The 12,895-nt window shown below is 42.9% G+C and overlaps 1 protein-coding gene across 3 annotated transcripts in view; it reads left to right on the top strand.

The window, feature by feature from the left end:
* SEMA5B (semaphorin 5B) overlaps window positions 1-12,895 on the top strand; it is a 283,502-nt gene that overhangs the window by 130,607 nt on the left and 140,000 nt on the right. For all 3 annotated transcript variants that reach the window (XM_052792870.1, XM_052792869.1, XM_052792871.1), the window contains one exon: window positions 11,059-11,264. In XM_052792870.1, coding sequence (XP_052648830.1) covers window positions 11,111-11,264 — 154 coding nt within the window. In that variant the 5' untranslated portion in view covers window positions 11,059-11,110. The remainder of the gene's footprint in view (window positions 1-11,058; window positions 11,265-12,895) is intronic.

Genomic DNA, 12,895 nt, shown 5'->3' with positions numbered 1-12,895 from the left:
GTGTGTTGGAGTACTTTCACTTTTTGTAAATAAAAGCAAAAGTCTTTGGGATTCTGAGGAATAACAACAAGGTTTGTAGCTCTTTGGGGAAATCTTCATACTCTGGCTTGCTGAATCTCCCCATTGTCTCCAAATTATCAGCCAGACAATAAAAAATAGTTAATCAATGGTTTATCTCAAACATGGTTATTCTGGGGAAAATGCAGTACTATACCAGTGCCATACAAGGTTCTTACTCTCTCTGGGCAATGTGACTTCTGCCAGTTGGCAAGGGTATTGGTTTTGGTTATTTAATTAAGGCTAACCCCATCTATCCTGCTGGATGAACAGTGGATTTCACAAGATGCTGAACTTGCTAAACTATATGAAATGAAAGCACCTGCCATCTCATGGACTTGAGGGCATTCACTACTGCAGAAGGTGATCTCCTTGGTGATTCCTGGCAGATGCAAACCAGCACAGCTCCATAAAGCCATTTACTGCCAGGTGGGGGGCTGTCTATTTGCATCAGGCTTTTCCATCAGGTGAAGGCTGTTGGTGTGTGTGTTAGGATCCAAGCACACACAGGGGAGGCCTCCAAGAAGGAGGGTTTGTAATCAATTTCTTATTCCCAAATTATTTTTCCAGGATACCCACAGTATGGTGTTTGAGTAACAGAGTAATTTCCTAGCTATTAAGTACCTGAAAATCAGCAGTAATTAACTTAGCGCAGATTCTTCTCTTCCTCTCCCTCCTCTTTGCTCAAAAAAACAAACAAACCCCCTTTCTCAGCAGAGGAAATGCAGATGGAAGCAGTCTCTTCCGCCTTAGTGCAGCCGTGTACAGACTACATCTTTTTTCCCCCCCTTTCAGTTTGGTGAATAACATAATTGCTTTGTTATCCCTCAGGGGATTTGTAATATTAACATTGGTTAATGACATTAATTCAAGTTTTTACCATTAATAAAATGGCATTGCTTAAAATTAAGCATTACATTTCAATTAGTAGTCCATCAAAGACTTTAATAGTCTGGAGCATTAAAGTGGTATTTTTTTTTAATTTCTTATTAATTTTTTATTGTATCATGCTAATTTCCAAAGAGTGATTGAAAGCCCGGCTGATCCAACAAACGACCCTATCTGCCATGTTTCTTGAGGGAACTTCTTTCTTTTATGACATTATGCAAAAAGGTCACATTTCCACAAAGCAGGAATCTGTTTCAGTCACCTCTTGAATTCATTATCATCCTTTTTACTTTTTAACATGAGGCACATGATATACAGGCACCCCAGGTGGACATGTTTAAATTAATCTAGTAATAATTGATTCAGAAGAGATTTGGAGGACAGAATTTGCATAAAAGCCATAATGAGAGCAAATCCTCCAAGGCCAGGCTGAACAGCTAAGTCCCTGAATAACTTACATCTCCTAAACTAATTTGGTTATATATGCAGGATGAAGGTGTGGGGGCTGGAGCGCCATGTGATTGGAATTCATTACAAATAATTAATCTTCTCCAGAAAGCCTGGCCTAGGAGTGTATTAAAATGATATCAGCCCCCAAACGCTTGCTCAGACCCTGCCTCCTGGAAGATGATGGCAAGGTTTCTGTCCGAGGGATTGTTTGGGTTTTTTAAAGCATTTCTGAGGAGGAGAGCTGGCACCCTGGGGCTGGGGCATCCACTGGCAGGCTGTTACTCCTGCCTGATGGGAGAAGATTCAGATGTCCAGTTTTGGCTGGATATCTGAATTTATCAAAAACAAATGAGTGTGGAGGATGATCCCAGCTTTCAGTCTCAGATATTCCTCCCTTCCATTCCAGCATGGAGCTGCTTAGCTAAGTTGTAGATTGTGGGGTTTGCATTAAATCCTGGATCACCTTGGTGTCTTTGGGAATTTAGGGAGAGGGACACCTTACAGGATGAGGACTGTACTGTGTACTGTTTAGGTCAAGTAAATCTGTGGACAGTGAAAATTACAACTGCAGTTCATTAAAAGAATGCAGCCAAGGGCTTTTTGAAGGTCACCTTGAGGCTTCACTTTCCCTTTGCCTCAATACCGTTTTTGAGAAAAGCTCTAAAAGGATGTTGCTGTAAACCAGCATAGTAATACCTGTGTTCTTAGGCTGGTGAGCTTCAGTTAGTAGGTAACACAGTACCATGCTCCTGGTATCAGGGAAGTTGCGTAGGATATTTGGAGGAAGAAGAAAATTCAGCTCAGCCTTTTTGGAAGCTGTTGATCACCAGATATTTTTCAGGGGAAAATTGATGTCACTGGTGTTTTCAGCAGATGAGGAATCAGTCCCATTTTGTTTACAAACAGCAGTTGGTAATAACCTTTCATTTGTGAGCTGTATATTTTCTACACTGCTTCCCTTCAGTGCTATCCTGCAGCCAGGTTAGCTCTGGGGAGAGCCCCTCTCTACAGTATCCCAAGTGCAATGCGAGGTCGGGGCAGACCAAAGCAGCCCAATGAGGGGAAGAGTTAACAGAGTCCAACAGGTAACTGCTGTTGCAAGAAATATGAGAAAAGCTGGGCACAACAGGAGAAAAAAGAGTCTGGCTGACAATTATTATTTTGTCTGTTCCGATTTGGGCCACATATAGGCCATTGGAATGCCTTCTAGCCAAAGTTTTCCATATGATAAATGATACTGTGCAGTGCCAATAAGACGCTGCAGCGAAACATATTCTTGTTTCTAAGCAGGCTGAAACTTGGAATTGCGCTACAGCAATGCTTTATGCTTATTCTCCTGGAGTTACAGTTAAACCATGAATATGTGTTATGTGGCACTGGGTAATCACAAATCTTTGACAAAAACAAACAAGCTGTGGTTTCTCTCTCCTGCATGGGCAAGCATTAAAAGAAGTTGTTCTTATCCTGTTGGTGCAACGGTAGAGGAAGGAGCTTCTGGGAGGGATGAGATGTGTTTGCGACGTGCAGCAACCGCCTTTGACCCTGGCGCATGGGGCTGCGTGAGTGATGCAAGAAGATTTGTGGGATGGAGCAGAAGGGGCGTGGGTGGCAGGAGCTGTAGCCCTGGAGCTAGCACTGGAGTCTTTAAACTGGAAAAACAAGGCTCTAGGGAAAGTCAAGCCCATATGTTATGGCTGACTCTCAGGCAGGAGGTTGATTGGTGTGATGATTTCATGGCTCAGTTTTCATCTGCTGGAGACTTGAATTCTGAGATTGCATCAGGTCAAAGGAGAATTAAGTGGTTTTTCTTTTACATTTCATCTTCTTACTGTTTTCCCAACTGTGTGGTCATAGGGTCACCATAGTGGCTGCTATGTAGTTTATCAGGATTGCCTATCTGCTTGACACAACCTGGGGACTGCAGTTGTCCCCAGCTTGCCCTGACGGTGTTGAAGAGAGAAACCTTGCAAGTTACCACACTATGTTAAGTCTGATACAATTTGGAACCATTGTCGCTAACTTCCTTACTAAAAATCCCATGGGATGTCTCCAGTGGACCCTCTAATTAGAGTTGAATAAAAAACTAGTGTCAGTAAAACAACGGTTAGTACTGTAATAAGCAAAAATTCAAGAACACTTGTGGTTTTCATCTTAAACTGTGAGACAAAAGAAAGCCCCGAACCAAAAGCATTTGGAAGAGTCAGGAGGAGTTTACTTCTCTTTCTGTCTCTACCAAAAACTGGCTGCAGTTACTAGTGACTGAGTCACAGAGTTGGTTCATGCCTCAATTGCCCCAGCTGTAGTGTCACAGCTCCAGTAGGGAGGTGTGTCAGCAGGAGCACCGCACCTCTGGAAATCACTGGGAATAGAGGACTGTCTCCAGACTGTCAGGCACCAGAGTGTTGTGGAATGACATTGGCTGCGCAGTGTGGTGTTAGGGGCTGTGGCTCTTCTAATTTGCAAATGTACAAACCATTCCCACATTGTGCAGGGGAGCAACTTGGAGAAAAGCTGCTGTGTTAGTGTTTCTACAACAGCTATAGGCTTAGGGCATGTATCTATGGGCTTAAGCACCAAAACTCAAGCCAGAAAGAGCCCTGGCAGCCAGGTGACTATTTGCAGTAAGTCTGATGCTGAATCTACTATACTTGCATTATGTAGCTGATGTGCATGTAAACAGCATGTCTGGCTCCTTGGATTTACAGCACCCATGCAGAGGACTCTACATCACACATACAGCAAGAAAAGTGACTGCACTGCAAGGGATGCCAAGCCCTGGGCATGCTCCCCTGCTGCAGGCAGGGCCTCTGGAATAGTTATTCTTGCTGTGTTGCTGCTGTCCTGTGAGCCCTGGGATGGCTCCTCTCTTGGACTGTGTTACACATGCATCCTCTCCTTTTGATGGAGCATCCGGAGGCTTTGACTGGGAGCCAGGAGCTCCTGATTTCCAATCTAGGCTGCAGTAAACTTCATGTCTAAATTGCAGTCGTGCTAAGTACCATAGCATCCACTGCGTTCTGCTGTTGCGTTAGCCTCTGCCTTCGTCTCTGTGTTTCACAGATGGAGCACATGAAAAATAATTCCATAGTCAGTCCAGGTCCTAGAATCACCAAAAATACCTCCACTTTGACATCTCTGTTGACAGCATCTCAGAAAGGCCATTCTGTGACCAGCAAATAGAAGGTCTTTCCATCCCCACTGTAGAGGTAGTCTTCTAGAGAACGGTGGAGGCATACCACAAGGGAAGTAAATGAATGTAAGCCTTCATTGCCAAATATGATCTTTGGATAAACAGAAGACTTCAGACTCCAAGGCACCTTTTCACAAGTGCTAAATTCATACCCCAAACAAATGCTAACAAGACTTCTCATGTCTATATTATGTGTAGCCACTAAAAAAAAGATCTAGAGCCCTTTGGGGAGAGCCTCTTGAAGCACTTGGGGACACACTCAATGTGTGGTCAGGTTAGTGCTATTCAAAAGCAGGTCTGAGTGTTAGCAGAGCACGTATTTATTTATGCCCACTGGGTTTGGCAGGAACCCAGCATTACAGTATATTTTGCTCTGTTACATGGGCTTTTATTGTTGAATCAGCTTTATTTAATGGGAGCTTTCTATAATAGGCTCCTGTTCTGAGGGGCCTCCTCTAAAGGTGAGGAAACAGTTCAGTTTGCAGGACCATGCAGCCATTGACTATGCTATTGAGGCCAAGTAACCAAGTGGTGGCTGATGATGGCTCACTGAGGGTGTACACCTGTCCATAAAGAAGTGGACTGACATCAACCAATTAATTTTGTATTGAGCTGTTCTTAAGAGTTTTGCCTTTGTTACCTGATCTGAATGACAACATCCCATTGCATTTTGTGGGCTTGGTTTGGGACCTTGACCAGTCCTGGGTGGGTTTGAACAGCAATCAGCAAGCGCTCTAGAAATAAAATGCTCCAAAGTGCGCTGTCAATCTTTTGTGGTTCCAGCTCCACTACAGGCTTGACGAGCCATGAACCTAACAGTATATTAGGTTAAACTGATTTCTCCTTTGCATAGTGTTACCTGAATTATTTATATAGGTAACAGAAAGGTTGCAATAAAGTGACCTGTGTTGCGAGATCTTGATTGTTTATTCCTGATATAAAGCCTACTGTGATATAAAACCTACTGTGTGATACTGCAACCAGTGCCTTGCAGACTGTGCGAGGCAGGAGCTGTGAGAGTACCCCAGCGGTCAGCATGGAGTTCAAGCTTCTGCTTTGCTGCAGGAAAGCATATTACCTGCACACTCTTGCGATCCATCCTGCTGCTGAATTGTAGGGGTTTTTTGAAGATAACTGTTGGATTATAGTCATGAAAATGTGATTCTGTCTTCCTGGGGTGTTATGAGAGTGAGTTCAGTGTGAGGCTTTTAGATGCTGTTGTAGTGGAGGCCATGGGAAGCCCTGAACAAGGCAGGCACATGAGAGCACGGCAAAACCCAGCCAGAACAAGAGCTGCATCGTGTAAGCCATTGTGAAATTAGAGGTGAGCTTGCCGATTGTTCAGGAGACTGTACGGTGATTTAATTAAAGCAAACCAAAATCTCTTTACAGATTCCCATCTGAACAGTAGTTAGACCATTCCCATATGTTTGCCTCAAAAGTAAATAAATGAGAAAACCTCATTATGCGGGAGCCTGGTCTAAGGGTGCACATGAGATCTGATGCGTGGACACGCAAGTGCAGCATGCCATGTTTCGGCTGTGAGACAGATCCATCTCCCCAGCGCAGGCATGGCTGAGGGCTGAGTGTACGGATGTGGCCAGGGGCAGAGGGAAAAGTTGTGCCTTTTCTTTGATAGTGTGAAATGGCCCTTGGAGCCAGTCTGGTGGGATGAATTCCAGCTGGTGAGGGTGGGAGGGGAGGGCAAGGAGCGGCGCATGAATAAAGGACTGTGGTTTTGTTGGCCTTGGAGTTTTCTAGGGCAGAGCTGCCTGTGCCAGCCTGTCATAGCTGTATTGCTGAGCTGTCTTGCTTTATGATATTTATATTTATTTCCCTTATTCTTCCAGTACTTTTTTGAATACTTTAATGTCCACCTCTTTCCATTGCTCGTCTTCCCTCTGGTATCCCATTCTAATAAAATCATAACTGTGCCAATCACAAAAGATCCCAAACAGAAGAATTAATGCTTTTACAGGAGGTTCCTTTTTTAGTCCTTTTTAAAGGCATCTCTTTTCTTTAAAATGAAAGATGAAGCATTTTCTTTTATCCTTAAACTTTACTGTCACGTTTTATTAAGTCAAAATGATAGTTGCAGTCAGAGGAAAGCAGGATATGAATTCCTAGTACAGCCATTTTTAAAGTGTGCTTTGTTTTAAAGCCCTGAAGATTGATTGAAGGTATTTTTCTTTAGGCGTAGAGCTTTAGTGAAAGGGGGCCTGATCTGAGTTACCCTCTGTAAATCAGGATTAGTTCCTGTGAAATCAGTGGAGTTACAATGATACAATACAGGGCGAGTTGGAAAAGACTCATGCCCCAAGAATGAATAAGGGAGGGACTCTGGGTGATCCCCTGAATGCTGCGCTTCTGTGAGGGGGTGAAGCCACGAGGCAAAGCAGAATTATACGCTTTCCGTATCAGGCTGCTGTGAAACAGCCTGGGTGAGAAATGGGCATGCGGCAGTGAGTTTGTGCTCACATGGGTGCTGTGGTTGCAAATCTCAGCTTTGGGGACGCATTGAGTGTGCAGACCTCCTGCTTTACCCAGAAGGAGCAGCTCTTTGCCCATCCCCTGCCACCGCCACTACAGTCAGGGAGGCCCGTGAGCTAAAAGAGCCTGATTTAAGAGACAAGAGGATGGTGGCAGTAGTGGTGCTCTACAAAATACCTGTCTCTGGAGCATATTTCACCGAATCCAATGGAGCCTGAATTTGTTGACCTTTTGTTGGCAGAGGGCCAGAGGGATTCACTGTGCAGAGTAGAAGAGGGGAGAGAGGCGCCCCATCCCTGGCCCTTGGGACTGTGCAGAGGCGCAGAGGACAGGCTTTCGTGAGGGAGAGGACAGATTAACTTGGACAGATAATCTTATTGGACATTTTCATCCTTTTTTTTTAACGTGTCTGCATTGTGGGGGGGGGGGAATAGCTGAGGTGGTAAAGATACATGAAGATGAGCAAATAAAGAATTGAAACGATATGTCCTATCTGAGATTTGAGTTTAACCAGGGATTTGAACTCTTGTCTGTCATCTGCACTGAAACCTTGACAGCTGATTTCTTGAGCTCTAAGCCATTTTGAGCAGAGAGTCTAATAAGAACAGCTCTTCTTATAGCATTTAACTGTATCTAAACGGCTTAATGCTAGGGCAAGTTCCAGCAGTGCAAACCACCGCTAGCCTGGGCTGTGCTTAGGACATGCAGTATTTTAGCAGCCTGGATGAGGACTGGTCCTAAGCACTGGTCATACTCCAGCCCTCACAGTGAAAATCTGCAGCTTGGGCAAAATTGGAGGCTTCAGTTTGGCCATCTGCAGTAGAATTAAAATATTTACACTTCATAACTAGCTGCTGGACTCTCCCAGGCAGTTACTAGTTTGATCCTGGCATACAATTGACCTGCTCTTGCGCATGGCACTGCTTCATATTCGGAGTATGTATTTTTCAAAAATAAAGTTGCAGCAGCTGGGAACAGCAATTACTAAGTTAGAGTCTCTCTTAAAATATTGAGAAAAAAATGAGCAAGGCAGCCTGGGAAGGGACAGGTTGAAGGAGTAACCTTTTGCAATGCTATCCACTGTCTAAATATTGTTTAGCTGGTGCTCTAGGCTCAGGCTTCTGTCGCCCTTGATCAAGCTGGCATTTGCTCATTGACTCTGACTCCAGTAGGCACCAGTTCAGGGCTGCACACGACTGATTTTGTTCAACTTCCCAGCACATGAGAGCTCCACACATTTGATGGGTGCAATTGGATGTAGGAGATAAGGGACATAGGGAAGGATACAAGTTTTTTATAATGTTTCTTTTTCATCTTTGTTTGGTCATATATTACTTTCCATTTCACATCAAGTTTGAAACCATTATTTTCATGCACACTTTGGATTTCCCTATGACAATAAGGAAAAAGAAGATGGAACTTTACCCCAGATACTGCTTACAGCTTTCTAAGGAACACTAAAGTCTCTTGGACTGTGGTAAAATCTCCCAGGGAAAGTGGCAGAAATCCAGCTACTTGGCACATTTTACAACTAGTCCAGACAAAACACTAGTAAATGTACTCTGCTTTGGCACAGAATAGGCTGTGGGATGTTATGAAGCTTTCCTGTATGCAACTTTTTATCATTTCATGACCCTGAAGAGTGTGAAACTTGAATTTACTCATCTGCTGATTGTAGACCTCACAGGGCCTTAGAGGAGCATGGGACCCTACCGTGTGTGTTTGATTTAACAATTTTTTTCACCTAGCTTGGGAACATTGTTTGGATGATTAGTACATGAAAATGGCCATATTGGCTCAGACTAAAAGTCTGTCTAGTTTAGTACCTTATTTCTAGGATTATCCAGTAATGGCTGCACTGGGAGGAGTAGAGCATGCATAAAGTGAGATTTCCGTGACTGTCTCTTCCAGTTTCCAGCAAGGATATCTGACAGTGAAGAAGTCCTTTTGCCTCCTGTGCATTTCCCATGACAACCATCTCAATCTAAGGAAAGTTTGGCTTTGTCTCTTCTGGAACTTTAAGAGAATCCGAGCGCTATACAAAATGCGTCTCCCTGGGGTTCACATCTCTGTGCTGTGTTTCACCTCTGGATCTGTACTGAAAAAAGTGACCATTTAAACCAACGGCTGAAAATACAATCCTATGCTTCATCATCAATAATTTTCATTACAACATGAGTTGCACAACATCTCCATCATGTGAGATGCCACAGTACTCAGTGAGGTACACCCTGCAGTATGCTTGTGCTTAATGAATAAACGCTGTGCTGGCCTTAGCTTTGACTGATTTCACATCTCTTCCTTCTGCCAGTCCCATTTTTTAATTTAACATATTTGCTGTGTTTAAAAAAAAAACCTCCATAGTGAAGTGCTGTAAAACCTCCTTTGGAGAACTGGAAGGGGATTTTGTACATCCCTGCATAAAATCTGCATATATATGGGGCTGGAAAAAATATGAAATGCTGTAATCTCTCGCTCACACTGGTTGGGAAACCAAGTCCCTAGAACTACCCCAAATCCTGAATGCCAGTGCTATTTTCAGTCAATGGTATGTAGCTGCTGCTGAGGACACGCATAATGGATGCGCTGGCAACTCATCTTCATGCCAGTGTTTAAAATCACAGAGAAATACAGATAAGAATAAAACATAGGATCCATCTTTCAAACCAACTGTCTTCCACTGCTGCTGTAAGCAGTCCCTTATTACTCCTGTGATGCCCAAAGACCTTTACAAACTTCTTCCAGCTCCTTAATGTCACAGTATTATCCCCTATACTGGAGTTTGCTCCATACCACAAGTCTGTCATTGTGTATCAGTGCCTCATGTTACCAGCCACCAGCCTGGCCACTTCAGCTCACTGAAGGTGTTTTGGAAACTCCAAACAAAAATATAGAGGTATCAGGCACTGCAGGTGTTGATTGTTACACTACTTTTATGAATCATTACACCTGCAGGAACTGAAAATCTTGTTATGTGTGAATTTATTCAGAATCAGCTTTATCACTACATAAGATTTAAGGGTAGGAGACTCCATGTGTTTGCAAACACGTGTTTGTAATAATTGAATGAAGTTACATAGGAAAATACAATGCGCATATCAGTAAGATTAAATTTGGCAATGCATATTTTCCTAAGCTGCAGCAGCATCTTGGGGAGCTTGTGGCATGGGCTAATTAATCTTCCATCCCCTGCCTCAGCCCTGGTAGGCCCGGGGGAGTTTTAGAGCTACATCTTTTCTGCTGCTGTTGTTAAAAATGCTCACGTAGAAAAGGCATGACTTTCCCCTCTCCTAGCCTGAGAATGAGTGCTCCTCCTCTTTAGCAGTGCCTCAGCTCTTGTGACTGGGAGCTATAGCATCCCATGATAATGCAGGCAATTGACTCACTTCTCACCATTCTCCCCATTAAGCTCTTTTAATTTTTATGTTACCCTAATTAGCACTTTCCTGGCAACACCTTTAAATTGGCTTTTCTTGTTTCAAGACATTTAAAACAGCAGTGGTAAAATGTATAAATCTCCTATTAGAACACTATTAGTTGCACACGTGTTTTCACAATGACTGATGTTGGCTTTTCCTTAGCGGCCTCTTGAATGTAGCATGACATTTAAACATGGGCATGTCATGAAACTGAGGAGTGAGTTGTCCACACTGGGGGACACATTTACATCATCTGGAGTATTTGGGATTTCATGTTGTCAGCACTGGCTATTGCACACTAGCTGCTGTATAAGGACATATACCTCAAAGGTATAAAGAGATATATTTAGGGAGCTGTGCGCTTCCCTTCTTTTTGAAATTAGAAGCCCAAACACAGTTGTAAATTGGGTCTTTTTTTTTTTAGATGCTGTTTGTGGAATATTATCTTGTCTACTTAGCACAAGTAGGATTGGGATGAAAGGGGAACCTCCACCCTTCTCTACGCATGTTACACATTCTGGATAAGTATTCATCTTTCTGAAAGTGGAATTATTTGTATTTCAGGTATCCTCCCTGGGCCTACCTTGGAAGCTAGATCTGCAGCCGCCCTTCAGTCATGGTTGTTTCAAGATTAAAGGCCATTTCCCTGTCATTGCCAAGCCTTTTTCTTCTTGCTTTTCATCTCTCAGCAACACAGAATGTACCTGAATACTCTGAAGCTGAACATCAGCAATGCGTCAGGAAAGAACATCCCACAATTGCTTTTGAAGGTAAGAGCTTCCATTCCTGTTTCAAGTTCCAGTAGGATGAGCCATTTTGAAGTCCTTCCTGGTGGTGTTAGGCGTGATGATTTAGTCTGTGCTGTTTTCCTTACACCTGTTTTCTACAGGCTAGTGCAAGTGGCCTGATGAATCGTATTCCCTTTGATGCTTTACAGAGTTTTAACTTTGAGCTTTCACAGCAGTCGCTTCGTTCAGGCAGTTTTGGGACTTCTGGTCTAAGAATCTCCATTTTCAATTCTGCTACAGGCTCCCTGTAATCTTGTGCCATACTGAAACTGTGTTTCAGTTTCTTTTTCTCTAACTGGATTCAGTAATGCTTATATACCTCACCTGGCTGGTTGGATCCAGACACTTAGTAAGTGAAAAGTGATAGAGAATTTGGACATACCTGAATGCAAGAGAAGTAAATTGTTTTAAAATTGCAAGGAGTGGCTGCCTTTTTGTTGCTTTGTTTTGGTTTCGTTAGGTATTTATCACCTCTGCTAGTAGTTTTTCTCTCTTTCACCTGGGCATTTAACTTGACAAGGTCTTAAGAATGTGAGAGGGGGCCTTTGTGTTGCAATGGGCAATCCTTTTACTGTTCTTTTGCAGCATGGATTTCTCTTGTCCTTATCCCAGTTGGCTTTTCCATGAGTGTACTAAGTTGCTGTCTGTCCACTTACCCACGTGACAGTTAGATCATTATATGGGTACCACCATTATTTCTGAATTCAGCCCAGACTAGTGTGCTAAGCTCAGTGTGCCAGCATCATCAGCTGCTGAATCTCCTTGCTAAAAATGGTTTCCTCCTAAATGTTGAAATATCGATTTTGGTTCCCATTTAAGACTTTGCAATGCATCTCCAGTTACATTCTTCACTAAAGGCAATTAAGTACCTTGCAATGTGTCTCTAGTTAGGTTCTTTGCTAAAGGCAATTTAGTTGTGGTTCTGTGACCTTTGAGATAGGGTTTCCAGGAAGAAAGTAGTCAAAGGCTTCCTTGCTGACCTTTCAGGGTTCTTCTAGAGAGCTTTACTCTTCTTTACAGAGGAGGAAACTTGTCTCTTAATTTGGAAAGTGTAAGAGATTTCTTGTGTGTTTTCCATTATCTGTGCTTTAAAGGTTTAAGTGGATTAAAGTAAATTAGCAAAATCTTTAAGCCTACATGATATGGCACTGGCTCTAACTTTGCTCTGGTGGAATGGGTAAATAAACCTTGATTTTAATTCTGAATAAGTCTAACCATCTGTTTAACTGGGGAGGGGTGAAGGGAGAAACGCTTGCAGTTAAAAACATAGTGGAACTCAGTTGGATATTTAAATAGATAACACAATAATGAGGATGTTATAGGTACAGAAAAGAGAAAAAGTGTGTGCTCTTCCTATTAACCAGGAGCACCAAACTTTCAGTTTACAGAGGGTGTGTTTGCAGGATCCAGCACTGAGATAAATCATTCTGCAGGGAATATTAGAGCCCCGATTCTTGATTTTGAGGAATTGGTGGGCATTTTTTGGCACTCAAAGTGAGTGCTTCTCTGCAGAAGTGGTGGCTACGTAAACACACTCATAATCTGCCAGTTTGCTTTCTTTTAATCGGGCATGAATTTTTTCACAGGAAAAAAATAATCTCTCCTCCCCTTTC

The sequence above is a fragment of the Harpia harpyja genome, chromosome 7, assembly GCF_026419915.1.
Source record: "Harpia harpyja isolate bHarHar1 chromosome 7, bHarHar1 primary haplotype, whole genome shotgun sequence".
Taxonomy (NCBI): Eukaryota; Metazoa; Chordata; class Aves; order Accipitriformes; family Accipitridae; genus Harpia; species Harpia harpyja.
This window is presented reverse-complemented; position numbering and strand designations above follow the sequence as displayed.